At 38.5% G+C, this 15,541-nt stretch overlaps 1 protein-coding gene across 2 annotated transcripts; it reads left to right on the forward strand.

The window, feature by feature from the left end:
- The first annotated feature begins 1,042 nt into the window (after positions 1-1,042).
- b4galt4 (UDP-Gal:betaGlcNAc beta 1,4- galactosyltransferase, polypeptide 4) lies at positions 1,043-10,873 on the forward strand. 2 transcript variants are annotated; one of them, XM_085420456.1, is made up of 7 exons: positions 1,043-1,184; positions 2,446-2,990; positions 3,962-4,194; positions 7,010-7,197; positions 7,353-7,475; positions 7,566-7,670; positions 7,749-10,873. In XM_085420456.1, exons 2-7 carry the CDS (start codon positions 2,729-2,731, stop codon positions 7,882-7,884), a joined length of 1,047 nt encoding a protein of 348 aa, XP_085276582.1. In that variant the 5' UTR covers positions 1,043-1,184; positions 2,446-2,728; the 3' UTR covers positions 7,885-10,873. The 2 variants fall into 2 exon arrangements, with proteins under 2 accessions (XP_085276582.1, XP_085276583.1); XM_085420457.1 differs by lacking the exon at positions 1,043-1,184 and adding an exon at positions 1,209-1,445.
- Positions 10,874-15,541: the final 4,668 nt, after the last annotated feature.

Here is a 15,541-nt window from a genome sequence, read left to right on the forward strand (position 1 = left end):
GGACAACCAACTCCTCTGTTGACAGGAAGAAACGAGCTTTATCTGTAGAGGCTCAAATATAGCTCTGCAGCACGACCAGCATGTTGCTGACATCTGAACTCTAGGGTGGGATGAACCATAGACTGAGCAAAATAACCAGGAAGCATTGCATGCTGTGCACATCTGTCAAAGCTTGCCCTAGCTGAAAAAGGAGAGGGTTTTGTCAAAGTACTGTAATTATTCAAATGGAAAACACTGGCACACCTGCAAGTGGAAATAGGAAATTTGATTGAATTTTAACTACAGTGGAGTAGAAATTTACCCTTTCACAAAGTTTATTTAAGCTAAATCTTTCATATTTTATTCACATAAAAATCTCACAAAATTAAACGTGGAAAGAGAAAAGACTGGAAAGCAAACTTTCAAAGGCTGTAGTGCTGTTGCATTTAGCTTTTCTACAAGCTGTTTACTTATGACTCTCCATCAATGCTCAGAATTAGCAAAAACAACAACAACAACAACAAATAGAAACAAATTAAAAACCCCGAGTACAAAATCCAAATTCAAATAAATAAACAAGTCCATATTATAGTCAATTTATACCAATTTGCATAGGTAGAATAGACACAAATTAAGCTAAAGTCATTTATAAGACATCTTAAGTGGGAATAAAGATAAGATAAAACCTTTTAATCTTGTTAGAGATTCTTCTGCTTTTTTTTTTTTTTAGAAATATGAGCAGAATCAGAAGCACTGTGTGTAGAGCAATGACTGCATAGTAGTGAAAATTTATAAACTAACGTAACAACAGTTAAAAATGTATCCGTGAGTTTTGTCCTCCAGTAGTTTTTGGTGTCATCAACAGATCGCAAACTTCAATTTTGAAATTTTCACAACGGAAGTATTTATGTGACGCACATCATCATCATCAACTCGCAGACTTTCTGCCTCAACAGAAAAACGGCGTTCATGAGGCATAAGCAAATAATATAAAAAGCAGAAATTAAAGAAGATTTACTCATAATAAATAATATAACCGTTAAACCCCCGCCGCCCGAGATCTCTTCAAGGTCTTAAAGGTAAAACTTTATTATGAAATGCGTGGAACGGAAGTCCTTACTAATTTACGTTTACTTGACTGGTGGGCTTGTAGACGGGCTAATTACAGCGATGTTGTAGTCTATGAAAGGCTACTTAAGTATCAGGTAAGGAAATTGGTGTTTTGCGCTAAATTGAAATAAGGCCAGACTGTACTCGGATTCCAAGACACGTGTCTCTTTTAATGCTAATGTTTTATTTTTAATAGCCGTTATATCCGCATTCGTCAGCTAGCTAGCAGGTAAGCTATAAATACAGGTGGCGTTTATGTGAGGGCATCAACGTGTAAGTTGTGAGCTTCTGCAATCATAAAAAGGACTGCAGTCAAAAGAGAGAGGAGCTGGCACAAGTATAAGGAAAACAAAAAGGTACTGTTTCGTTGATCTGCACCTCGTGTTATGGACGAACTAGTCGACGTTAGCTTGACTGTGTTCTCAAAATTAACTCAGAGAAATCTTACTAAAAATGGCAGAACATTAATATTTAAATTGTAAAACGCTTTCCTGCTAACGATCCTGCTAGCATCCCAAGAGAGGACAACCATGCTAGCAATAGCATAATGGCTTTCATGTGTTTTGTTTGTCGCTGGTTGTGAGTTAAAAAATTATCATAATAATGTTAACGGAAAAAGAGTTAGCGTTAATTGTTATGTCAGCTGATGGCATCTGTGTTTGATTTAATGGAGAGAGTGTATTATTATAGTAGTATGTCAATGAAACTGGAGTGTTACTCTGTTTTACATGTTTTTGGTTTAAATAGGAGACCTAGAAAAAAAAGCCCATTCATTAATCTCCTCTGTAATGGACATTTGTTTTTGGTCTATGTCTTTTGACTTATTTGAGCTACCCTACTAAATCCTGATGTACTCAATGGAGGCCATCCAGGGCTTTCAATTGGTCTCTCGTGTGTTTGGCTGGGCTCTTTTAGTTCGAAAGAGGAAGGAAATCACAAAAAAGGTTCAGCTTTTTTTTTTTTCCTCGGTTCTCAGGAGGATCTAAAGAAAATTTCTACTATTAACAAGCAGTCCACAGTTTTGATCAACTTATCAGCTGTTTCTATATCTTTGGGCATTTTCTGTTTTTGAAACGGGATAGTTTGTTTTATTATGCAGTCATTTTCTGTAATGAATACTTTACCAGTGAAACTACCATCTGAGCAATAATCTGCTCAAGTGGTAGTACAGGTTCAGAAAGTACACGTATCAGTTCAAGTAACACAGTAAGCTGGTTCCTTAATGTGGCTTTTCCTGCTAATGTGTCACATATTGTTAGCTAAAACCTGCGCTCAAAATGTGTTTGCATGTTTCCAAGCAAAAATGCACCCTTTTTTTGGTTTTAACATTTTTATTTTCTGTTCATCTATTCCCAGTTGGTGGAGTGCCCAAGCTTATGCCCCCCTGTCTAAAAGTGGAGTTTTCTGATTCACCAATGGAATTTCACAAATAAGTGCTTGCTCTATATTATAGTGACTATAATAATTAGTTTCTATATAGTCAAGGAGCATGTCTCATCAGCATGGGATGACTGGTCAGCGACTCTATGGCTGTCACTGTTTTTGCTGAAACGTTCTTTGTGAAAGAAGTAGCGTAAACTATAGCTTACAGAATCTACATTCACTTTTTCTGCCTTCACATCAGCAAAGTCACATAGCCATGGGCTATTGTTCAAGTTCGAGGAAGATTTCACGCAAGAGCAAGTACGTCATACTGCTGATTCTTGTGCTGTCAGTACTGGCATGGATAGCAATATTTTCAAGAGAGATGGTGAAACCTATCTGGCATTACCCCGGCACTCAACAAACTCATGTCAAAGAAGAGAGTCAGAGGAACGAGGTCGACTTGCAGATAGAAGCAGCTAATGAAATAAATACACCACCACAAAAAACCAAGTGCCCTCAGGAGTCACCATTGCTGAGTAAGTATAGAACAAAATGCTATTTAGATGCCTTTGTATAGATGAAAGAACTACCATGTAACTCAAGGAATCCATCAATCAACCCTTTATGTTAGTTTGTTTATGTTAGTTTGTTAACAAGTGTTAATACACATTAAAACAAATGTTCACTGTTAAACATGTGAATTAGGGCTGCACGATTTTGCATAAAATGAGAATCACGATTTTTTTTGGCTTAGAATTGAGATCACGATTCTCTCACGATTTTCTTTTCCAGTATAAATATTTATTGCACTTAATAACTGCGCATCAACTTCGTAACAGTTGAGACTGAACATAAAAACAATAAATGTCTCACGTTTTGTTGTTGTACTGCTTGAAATTCCGTCTCCACCGTTGCTCGACACTGCGTGTATAGAGCAGGTAGTGCAACAATAGAAAAATAGTTGCGGGACGGCACTGTGTAGCGTTTGTCTAGGGTGTTGATCATTTTCCTAAATCCCTCGTTTAGCACAGTGTTGATGGGAGCCATATCTTTGGTCAGGTGATAAGTAATAGCCTCCGTAATTTCTTTGTGCCTGCGGGAGTTCGACGTGTATAGGGAAGCGCTGTATAAGGTTCCCGATATTGATATTTGGGTGGTTGACCGGAACGGATTTTCTCCTGTCACTTTCTCGTCATCCCTGACGTGCTCTCCGTTGTGTTTTCCCTGCTAATTTTAGCATCACATGGCACAGCTTCTGTATCACGTGGTATAAGGCTTGTCATTTGTTGAGCAGGAAGAGTGAGCGCTTGTTTTCATGCAGATTACGCCCCGGATCAAAACGCGGTACAGTCGTCGTCGTCTTTTTTTCTTTCTTTCTTTTTTTTCTTTTTCTTTTTTTTTTTTAAATCGTTGTCATTTGGAAATGAGATCGCACATAAGTATGAATCGAGATCGCGATTTTCTAACGATTAATCGTGCAGCCCTAATGTGAATGTTGTTTCTCTAGTGGGGGCTGTGAAACTGTCCTTTGAGTCGTCTCTGAAACTGAAGGATGTAGAGAAAGACAACAAAGAAGTAAATGAAGGCGAGTATGAGCCCTCGGATTGCACAGCGAGGCAGAGTGTAGCAATCCTCATCCCTCATCGCAACCGAGAGCGACACCTCCTCTACCTCCTGCATCACTTGCACCCCTTCTTGCAGAGACAGCAACTACACTATGCCATTTATGTCATCCAGCAGGTATTTGTCACCTTTGTGCACAGTTTTTATATAAGGTCATGCTAATTCAGTTCTTATGCTTGTGGAACAGACATTTCTGTTTTATTTTGCATAAAGCTGTTGAAACTTCCTGGTTACATACATAGTGTTACTTTGTAACACTATAAAGGAAAAATATAACCGGTAACACTGAAGGAACTGTGTTCTGAAAAACCAACAGGCAACAGTTCACACTCTTACATGATCTAATACTTTTATTTGGAGTTAACTTTAATTTAGCTCTTGAACTTAACTGGCAGAGTGAATCTTAAACTACCTCTGCTCATGGCTTTAATGATTCTCAGCTCTGCTTTCATATGTACCTATTTTCAGTGATATCCACTTTTAATAAGATAAGATAAGATAACCTTTATTAGTCCCACACGTGGGAAATTTGTTTTGTCACAGCAGGAGTGGACAGTGCAAAAGTTATGAGGCAAAAATTAGAATACAATAAGAATAAATACAGTACACAACTGTACAGAATAGAATAAAATACTATATACAGTAGAATAAAATAAAATAAATATACAATAAGATAAAAATAGAATACAAATACTATATACAACTGAGTAAAAATACAACGATGACAGAAAGGATTATTGCACTTAGTATTATTGCATATGTATGGATGTGTGTGCTTGATCAGTTAAAGTCTTTGTTGTGGAGTCTGACAGCAGTGGGGAGGAAAGACCTGCGAAAGCTCTCCGTCCCACACCGTGGGTGCCGCAGTCTCCCACTGAAGGAGCTGCTCAGTGCTGTCACAGTCTGCTGCATGGGGTGGGAGATGTTGTCCAACAGTGATGACAGCTTAGCCGCCGTTCTCCTGTCACTCACCACCTCCACTGGGTCCAGAGGGCATCCTAGAACAGAGCTGGCCCTTCGGATCACCCTGTTCAGTCTCTTCCTGTCCCCAGCAGAGATGCTGCCGCCCCAGCAGACCACACCATAAAAGATAGCAGAAGCCACAACAGAGTCATAGAAGGTCTTCAGGAGTGGGCCCTCCACCCCAAACGACCTGAGTCTCCGCAGCAGGTACAGCCTGCTCTGCCCTTTCCTGTAGAGGGCGTCTGAGTTATGAGTCCAGTCCAGTCTATTGTTCAGATGAACACCAAGGTACCTGTAGCTGTCCACAGCCTCAATGTCCATACCTTGGATGTTCAGTGGTTGCAGTGGAGAATGCTTGTGCCTGCGGAAGTCTACCACCAGTTCCTTGGTTTTACTGGCGTTGATCTGGAGGTAGTTCAGCTGGCACCAGTCCACAAAGTCTTGGGTCAGACCTCTGTACTCCTTGTCGTCCCCATCAGTGATGAGGCCGACTATTGCAGAGTCATCAGAGAACTTCTGCAGGAAGCACTGGGTGGAATTGTGGGAGAAGTCTGCAGTGTAGATGGTGAAGAGGAACGGAGCCAGAACCGTTCCCTGTGGGGCCCCCGTACTGCAGACGACCCTGTCCGACACACAGCCCTGAGTCCTCACATACATATTAATAGCAAGAAACTAACGAGCCATATTCTTTTTTTTTATTCTTTTTTTCTCTCTCTCTCTTTTTGCCATATTTTTCAAGTAACCTATATTTGACAACAGCATAGTTAAACTGGAAATTCTGTTTTTGATGTGCCAGCCGAATGGCCCCATGTGCCCATCCCAATAAAAAAAAATACTACAGGCACCCCTGTTAGTAAAGTACTAGAATTTCAATCACTAAAACTGAAGCACAAACCTCTTGGACAGTCAGTACCACACAGCAAGCTGTAGTGTTTGTTAACTGATTCCATTAAAAGTCCTCCAAAAGGGACTGGCATCTTGACATAGATTTGGTGGGTGTGTCTGCATGTATGTAGTGACTGCAAACAGGAAAAGCAAGTATGTCAGATATCATCTGTTCTCTCATGTCTCCAAAGTTTCTTGCGGAGAAGTTAAGAATAAGTAAAGATGTTAATCTTATCAATGCTAATAATAGTTCGCTGTCCAACTTAATAGTCCCACTCAGTGGATTAAAATTTTATGGCCTATGTATGGGGTTTTTCTTTCTTTTTATTTTTTTTTTATATGATTAAGTTCGAGCTGGAGTTGGACAGCACAGTGGTTAACACTGTTTCCTCACAACATGAAGGCCCTCAATTCAAACCACCATCTGGCCGGGGGCTTTATGAGCAAAGTTTCTGTTGTTCAGCCTAACACTAACCCTCTGTGTTCCAGCTTCCTCTTACACTCCACAGTTAGTGGGGTTAGGTGAATTGGTGTTTCTAATTTAACCACAGATTTGAATGTGGGTGTGACTGGTCATCTGTCTCTCTATGATAGCTCTGCATCAGATTGCCGAGCTGTCCAGTAATGTACCCTGCCTCTTGCTCTATGGTAGCTGGGAATAGACTCCACCCCCCCGGATCACTGTATTTGATATGCGGAGGAAAGTGGATGGATGGAGTTATTTGAGTTAGTCAGTGAATTATTGTAGCCCTAGATATGAAATGAATGCACCCACCTTATGGCTTCTGTACAGGAGGAACCCAAAACTGGACTAGAGGAACACATTTTTTTTTTTGGCACTTTCAGGGTGACTTTCAGTAATGAATAGCTTTATTCTTGATAAAGAAAGATATGCAGCATTAAATCATACTTTGTCCCTAATCACTTTTACATGTAAAAGCCTTTTTTTTTTTTTTTTCTTTGCAGTGAGTAATGCAGCCCATCACATACACCAGGAGAACACAGACATCTGCAACAAGCTCTGAACTTTCCACAGTGTCTTGCATGTTGTAATCTTTGTACTTTCTTTTTTTCTTTTTTAAAGGCTGGTGATGTAACTTTTAATCGTGCCAAGTTACTAAATATTGGATACTTGGAGGCACTAAAAGACTACAACTGGGATTGCTTCATCTTCCATGATGTGGACCTGGTACCTGAAAATGATCATAATTTATATGTTTGTGACATGCAGCCCAAACACTTGGTGGTTGGCCGCAATGTAACGGGATACAGGTAAGAATGACTAAGAGGAAATTTACTGTAAGTCATGAAGAGTCATGGAAAAAAGCAATGCTTTGTTTTTCCACATGTGCCATTCTCTTTCCTATGATGATACATTCAGAGGTTTTATTGTCTTTAATTTTTTTCTCATGTTTGTTCACTTTCAGGCTGCGTTATAAAGGCTACTTTGGAGGAGTCACTGCCTTAAGCAGAGACCAGTTTTTTAAAGTGAATGGGTTTTCAAATGCATACTGGGGCTGGGGTGGAGAAGATGATGACCTTCGCATCAGGTGAGGCATGAATAAGTGAAAACATGACTACATTTTAAACATTGCTGGTAGTACGTATTCATTCAGCATGCATGTTTTTGTCTCATGCAGGGTTGAGCTACAGAAAATGAAGATCGTTCGGCCGCCCGCTGACGTAGCTCGCTACACGATGGTGTTTCACAAACGAGACAGTGGCAATGAAGTAAACCGGGACAGGTCAGTAGTGTAGAGATGGCAATAACGTGTGTGTAGCATGTTACAGGTCATTTCATAGTATGGATTTGTGCTTTTCAGGATGAGGTTGTTGGGTCGAACACCACAGTCATGGAGGAAAGATGGACTCAACAGCTGCTCATATAAGACTTTATCAGTTGAGAGGATGCCTCTCTATGTGAATGTTACTGTGGACATTGGCAAGCCATTAAGTTGAAGTCTTAAATAGAAAGCCTTCCTGTGACCAAAAATACTTTGCTATATTTACAGATACCAGAGTGCAGGAAAACTGCTACACATGCAGAAGACAATATGTTGAGCATGCAAAATGCACATTGTTTTGATTTAGTTTAAATACTAGAATCAAATTAAACCAGCAGCTGCATTCAGAGTTAGCTGAAACATTTGAGTTACGTCCAATCTTCATGGTGTTACCAGCATGCAAAAAAACCAAAAGATTTTTCTGACAAGGAAAGTTTAGCTTTTGTCAGAAAAGTATCCAAATCCCTCATTTGAAATGGTCTAAAGCATTAAAAAGTCATATATGATAGTTAAAATCGGTGCACATTTTTCTTTCTCCATTTAAATAATCTTTGTGCCTTACAATGGCTAACTACACATTTTCCTCATCAACCTTTATGAGCTTATCTACTATAAATATGCAACTTAGTCCCGACCCCGGCATTTCACAGTTGGCTGCTAGGTTGGCAGTTGGCTAACTCTTGATTTATGAGCATTCCTCAACTCTGCTCTTGTGAGAGACCCGACTCGGGTCCACACCTCTACAGTCTGTCATGTTAAGAAGCAGAGTAAAAACAAATGCTTAGGGGAGAGAAAATATCATGGCGGACATCAGTATTGACAGTGCCAGGAGCACACTGGATAACTGCTTGGTTCTGGTTAAACTAAACTAAACTGTGAAGATGGATTTACAGTCATTGATATTTATTACACATTTATTACATGTAATAAGTTCCCATCAATTCGAGGAACACTTTCTTCACCTGTCTGGCCTACCCTCTGCTTTATCCGTGTCTCTGTAATACAAGCCGAGCTCAGCAGAGACACATACACAGTGCAGCAGTGGAGAGGAGGGGTGCAAGTAAAGTAAACCACAGAAAACAAACTGATGGCTTATAATGTGCTGCTACTGCTGGATAAACCTCTTTTCTTATCTGCAGCTCTGCCTCACCCTACCTGGCAATTTCAAATATTTTGATAGGGCTTCAGCTGCCAAACATTGATTAATTTACGTTCCTGCCTTAACATTTGTTAACAGAGTGTATCTTGTGTTTTTATTATGAGTGCAATATCATATAACTCTTCCTACAGTTACAGTTTGGCAGTTACGATTGTTATGATTTTTTTTGACATGCATCTCAATCTAACACCTCTTAGATGTTTGCTTCTGTTTTTCCACTCCACTAACCCAGCACGTCACAGTATATTTTCCCCCAGCTTTAACTTTAACTTGAGCAACTGGCTCATGAGTCAGATAACTGAGAAGACATCTGACACAGTTAGTGTTCAAGTCTGATAGCGGTTGATTATTGGATTATGAATGTAATGTGCACTAAAGCTGTATTATTAATTTTGATACATCCCCAAACTACAAACTAGCTTAAATTACTACTTAAAAAGTAATTTGAATACAAAAGCACAAAGTGCCTAATAAACAGCACACATTTAAATCATCATTTAGTTGTTTATAGATAAATTACACCTGTATTTATGGGATTCAACACTTGGTTTCTCACTTTTCTAGCAAAAACAAGGACATGTTTGGAATGTTAGTAAAATCACAGTAATCATAGTAATGATGCTATCTAAGGTCTTCCTTATTCTAAATTTGGCAGCAGTATTCTAGCGTTTGTATGCTTTTTATGCTTGCTTTGTTCAGTGAGTGGTAAACAACCACTTTAAGTGCAGCATGATAATCGTCTTTTTCACCACTACTACATCAGATTAAGCAGAAAGATTAAAATCTCATGCAATAATATATAAAGGATTCCATTCAGATATGTCATTTTGAAAATGAAAGGACTTAAGAGTTAGGAGTTAGGAAAAAAAAACAGGGTGATGTAATAAAGGAATTCAAAGAGTTAATTATACCAGTCATTCTGAAAACAAGTATAGGACAGTAAGCTGCCTTATTATCACGATTGCTATTGGTGAAACCTGTGCATTTTCACACCATAATACTGTGAATATTGGTCAATTAGAAGGTCAAATATGCTTAAGTAGTGTTTTTAGTGCACACTGTAAGCTCCTCTAGGATCACAGTAAATCATCCTACATTAAAATTGCTATGAAAAACAGATTTGCTGCATTAATACACACAACTACAAAATTAGCCCCATGAGCCATGTTTTGTGATGCAGCATGGTTCTTATAACGACTAACATGATTTTTATCTAGTAGAAAATGTTGGGTGGTGGATTATTTATTATTATTATTTACTGGCATCTCAGACTGGAGCAAATTGCATACGTGCTTTGATCATTGCATTGTTTGATACACAAATTTGTCATGTTTTTTTTATTTGAACGCAAGGTAGTATAGCTGTGAACTTGCTATTAAGATATGTTCTTATTTGTATCTTTTTCAATGAGCAATATTAGTAACTATACTGGGATATAGATTACTTCTGCTGTTACACGATTGTGAGTTACAGGTCGCAATGAAGTGTGTGTGTGTGTGTGTGTGTGTGTGTGTGTGTGTGTGTGTGTGTGTGTGTGTGTGTGTGAATTCTTGCACTGCTCATGAACCAACTACTCTTTAAATCTGCGGTGTGTTGTAGCCATTATGAATACAAGTTCTCTGTGTTGGTGGCCATACTGTCTGTTATTGTAGTTCTATTTCCACTCCTTGATGAATGTTATGTATGTTTGTTTGTTTTTATATGTACTGTGGTTTAAAATCTTTTATTTTATATGACTGAAACATTTGAAGTAGTTACATTTTCAACTGTAACTTGATCAGGACTGACAAAATCATGTTGTGATATTGTAGCATTAAGAACCTTAAACTTAAATTCTCTTGAATTCAGTTTATACTTTGAAATTCAAAGTAGTTTTATTGTGTAGTTTTTGTGTTTAGAATTTTGTTTTGGATTATGGGATTTCTGAAGAAGAAAAGGGATACAATTTGACTTGAAATGGTATTTTCTCTTTAGACAACGTAATAAAAATATTTTCTCTTATGAACAGTTTTATGATTTTGTGTTTCAGTGTTTAAAATACAGTTTGGGATCATCTTGTACAATATACTGTATTGTTTAATTTATGGGGAAAAGGTATTTCTCTGTTTTAATATAAAAAATACAGTCTGGCTAAACTAATAATACAAAACCAGTTTTCTCATCTTTACTAAAAACACTCTTTTATCATTTACTGGCTGAAAAATTCTAAAACCTTCAGATTAATGAGTTGTTTATTTCCAAAAAGGAAGTGTGTCAAATAAGGCTGTGAGAGTGGAGGTATGGGTTATAGACAAGTTACTCTAAATGGAGCAATAAAAAAAAAAAAAAAAAACTGTCTGCTTGGAAAGCCAGAAGGAAAGAGTGATTCATTTATCAGAACTTAGAAATTATGTCAATATTTTTTATGGTAATTCTATTTTAATGAAGAGCGAGAAAATATCAAATACCTCCCCCAAAATTCCAAGGTTATGAAAAGATTTCCAGAAGGACACATCCCCCAGCATGCACCTATTCCAGGAAGGCAGTACAATACAATAAAAACTAAAACAAACAGAATGGGGGAAAAAGTACATTTGCCAGGGTTGTTACAATAGTAAGTAAACAATTAATGAACATCCGTTTGTCCCCCTTCCACTAACCTGTTCAATCAACAATTACTCAAACACGCATGCATTTATATTTTTATGTTGTATTTATTAGATACTCTTGATTTGTGTGCATGGAATGAAAGATTCTGAGTCTTAGCTAGAATTATGGCTCCCCCACATTGCCACACAGAATACAATCAATCGATCACAATACTTCTGATCTCAACTTAACTTATGTTTATAAAGCACAGCTTCCTATAGAATCAGTTTATTCCAGTCCAAACTCAATCTTCATGGGTAAGGCCAAAGAGGTCATGAGATCATGGAGTGGCCAGGCCAGTCTGCAGACCTCAGTCCTATAGAACATCTGTGGAGGAAGCTGAAGCTTGGCTAAGAAAACTAAAGGACTTCAAGTTTCTGTAAAGAGAAGTAGACCAAAATCCTTCCTGAGATGTGTGCAGACCTGGTGACCAACTTATAACTTCTATGTATTGTTTTTTTGTTTGTTTTTTTTCTGGATTTTTAGTTGGTTTAGTTTATTTGGTTTATTTATTTTTCTTGCCATTAAAATTAAACAGTCTCTAATTTTCTATTAGTTTATTTCTTTTTAAGTGAGCAAACTTACAAATTCACCAGGGGATCAAATAATTATTTCCCGCACCATAAATATGCACAAAGCTGGAAAAGACTTCAAAGGCACGTCAGGAGAGCAGAGTGTTTATCAGTTTCACAATAAGACAAATTATGTACAAATGAAGGGAACTTGGGCCTGCTCTAAATTATTTAGTAACAACAGTCTGCAAAGATCTTATGCAGTGCACGCCATGCACATCTGAGAGAAATGAAAAGCTGAACCTGAGGATAACAGGAAAAACAACTGTGGAAAATAATTAACCAAAAGCAAGTGTTCATCTCAGAGGACGAAGGAAGGAAGCTTTGCTTTTTGGAAATGATTTCTAACGTCATATCTGGAGGAAAAGTGCACTGCACATCAACACAAAATACCAAAATGTCCTTGTTTGGGCCTCCTGTGATTACCACAGGACCCCGATCTTATGCACTTGTTAAAAAAAATGGGAACGGTCAAGTCAAAGTACTATTAGGCACTTAATGTTCATAATTAATAAGAAGGTAAAGAAAATGCAGGTTATTGCTACTAGAGGTCTGAGTTGCCAGAATCACTGCCCTACACAGTGAACGGTCACTGAATGTGTTCAGTAAAGACGTGCAATGTCCAGCTGTTTGTGACGCATTCAATTTTGTACATATCTATAATAATAATGGATTGGATTTATATAGCGCTTTTCAAGGCACCCAAAGCGCTTTACAATACCACTATTCATTCACTCTCACATTCATACACTGGTGGAGGCAAGCCACAGTTGTAGCCACAGCTGCCCTGGGGCAGACTGACAGAAGCGAGGCTGCCATATCGCGCCATCGGCCCCTCTGGCCAACACCAGTAGGCAAGTAGGGTAAAGTGTCTTGCCCAGGGACACAACGACCAGGACAGAGAGCCCAGGGATCGAACCGGCGACCTTCCGGTTACAGATGCGATTCCCAACCCCCTGAGCCACGGTCGCCCCTATGCATATTTGTTGTAACTGTGCATTACATAAGAAGCACAACCTCACTGTGCAACTTGCTGTAGTGCAAAGATTTGACCAGAGGAGGGCGTGGAGAGCACAACTTCCAGTTTAAAGAGGACATCTCAAGGTATTTAAGAAAATTGCATTTATTGCCAAACAACTGGGACAACAGTGGCCTCAATTCATTATAATAATAATAACAGGATTAAGCTCAGACATGGAACAATAAAAGAAAATAAAACAATAAATGATCTTTCTTGATGTTCAAATAATGTAAACTTATATCTTATTTTCTAGGATTCTAATATTCCTGCTTAGTTAGAAAACATGGCCTAATCAGGTTTGGCGTGAATAGGCTATGCAAACAAAGGGTTAGACTCTCTGTTGATATAGTTTAAGCAAATTGACATAGCACCTCACGCCTATTTAAATCACTAAAGCCAACATAGCCACCTGTCTCGCATCAAATACAGCTGAAATATCAATCTTCTGTCTTGAAAACCTTATATCCTCATGCAAAATCAACAGTTTTTTGTACATACAAAGAACATTTTCTACCTAGTTGTGTCATTTCCCTTCTTCCACATTTAGCTGGAGCCAAATTGTGCTGCAGATCTACCAAGGCATTGCATCACTCTGAGAACATGGAGAACTTGTTCTAAAAGACTCAAAGTAAGGACAAGAATAACTCCTTATTAGTCGCACACACAATGAAATGGTCTCTTAGCATAGACACTTTTTTTATTATTAACCAGTGCAAAGAAAGAGCGGGATGTCTGAGGCTTTGTATGAACAGCATGATGTCATCTCCTCTTCCTATGGTGCAGAATGAAAGCTTTGTCTTGCTGAGGCCAAGCTTGGTCATGTAGCTCACATGTGACATTCACAAAACACTCACAAAAATATCAACTCTGCGAGCTGTGATCTACTCAACAAACCACACAGTGCAGATATTAAAAAAAAAGGTCCACAGCTACCTGCTGTGTGTACCTCGTTGTTCTTGCTTTTAAATACTATATGGCTTGTGTAAGAGCTCCTTTGTCAGATGTTCTCATTTCTATTTGTAGCAGAACAGTCATTTAAGTATGTGGAAGTTTCCTCTTTTTTCTCCAGTTGTTTCAAACTGTTCAGTTACGCAGGTCAGATGAGTTGAATCTGAATTTTGTGTGTGTGTGTGTGTAGGTGTGTTTGTGCCTGGATGTCAGTATCAGCCATGTCTGTTTAGAACAAATAGATCCTGGGAAAAGGATTCCTTGTTTTCATAAATACGTAGAAGTGAGAACAGATGGATGGATTAACAAAATGTTCTCAGAGGGAAAAAAAAAAAAAAGAAAGACATGGAAACTGGCATTTTTGACAGCTGTAGTAAAAAGTGGTGGTTAATGTTTTAGAGAAAGAAAGGATTATTTGTATGTAAAGAATCCGCATAGAATCATCACCCAAGTCTGCCGTTTTCTCTCTGCTCTACTGAGAATTCGAGCTTCTGTCAACTCATTGTTTTGGTTTTCCGGCCTGTTATTTTACTTTGGTTCACTCACACTGCTTGTGTTAGCGACTGGGCGGGAGGCAGACAATGTCAGCAATGAGCTGGTAAACAGAGCCGAGCATTTAACAGCCAAGGAGCCAGATATTTCCCCAGGGAGCAGGAGGAGGCCAGAACACAGCTAAAAGAAGCATGATTATTAGACTTATTAGGCTTAAGTTATGGGGTGGACAAAAAGCAAAACTCTAGATTAATGCTAACGTTACTGCATATCTCCTAGACGTGTAAAAGGCAGCACTACTCCCTATCTGGTTTACCATTAAAAAGTGATACCAGGCTTATGTTTTTAATGTTTGGTTTGCAGCTTGTTATTTTATAGCTTTTTATTTCTGTATAGGAAAAAGTTGCTTTTACTCCAAATCAGTTTTTCAAGTTACGTAAGGCTGGTTTAACATGCTCTTTGGTGTCTGCATATGCATGTTTTTCTGGCAGGAGTAAATGGTTTTAATTCGATAAATGTCTACAGTTAATAAATCATTGCACTCGGTGGTTTGTCAGGGGGAATCGGCGATTATGTCCAAAAATGTCACTTCATGGAAAATTCAGTTTTTCACGGCTTTAAAATTCCAAGCCTCATTTGCGGAATATGTTTCTTGGGGTCTGTAATTTTCCCTGTTAAACCGTCAGAGTTCCACAACGCTCAAGAATGCACTCACTGGCCATTTTATTAGGTATAATCATATCACAGTGACTAAACGCATTAAGGCATGTAGTCATGGTCAAGATGATTTGCTGTAGTTCACACCGAGCATCAGAATGGGGTAGCAGCTGATTTCAGTCATTTTGAACATAGAATGGTTGTTGTACAAATCGCTGATCTGGCATTTTGTCCCACACAATCACCTCTATGGGTTACAGAGAATAGTCTGAAAAACAAGAAATTGTGGATTTAGAGTTCATAATGATGTCAGTGGTGTAGTGGTCTATGGGCCTCTTAGTAACAACTAAGCATA

The sequence above is a fragment of the Rhamphochromis longiceps genome, linkage group LG10 (assembly GCF_057381845.1).
Source record: "Rhamphochromis longiceps isolate RC_006_pf linkage group LG10, R_longiceps_female_GT1.1, whole genome shotgun sequence".
Classification (NCBI taxonomy): Eukaryota; Metazoa; Chordata; class Actinopteri; order Cichliformes; family Cichlidae; genus Rhamphochromis; species Rhamphochromis longiceps.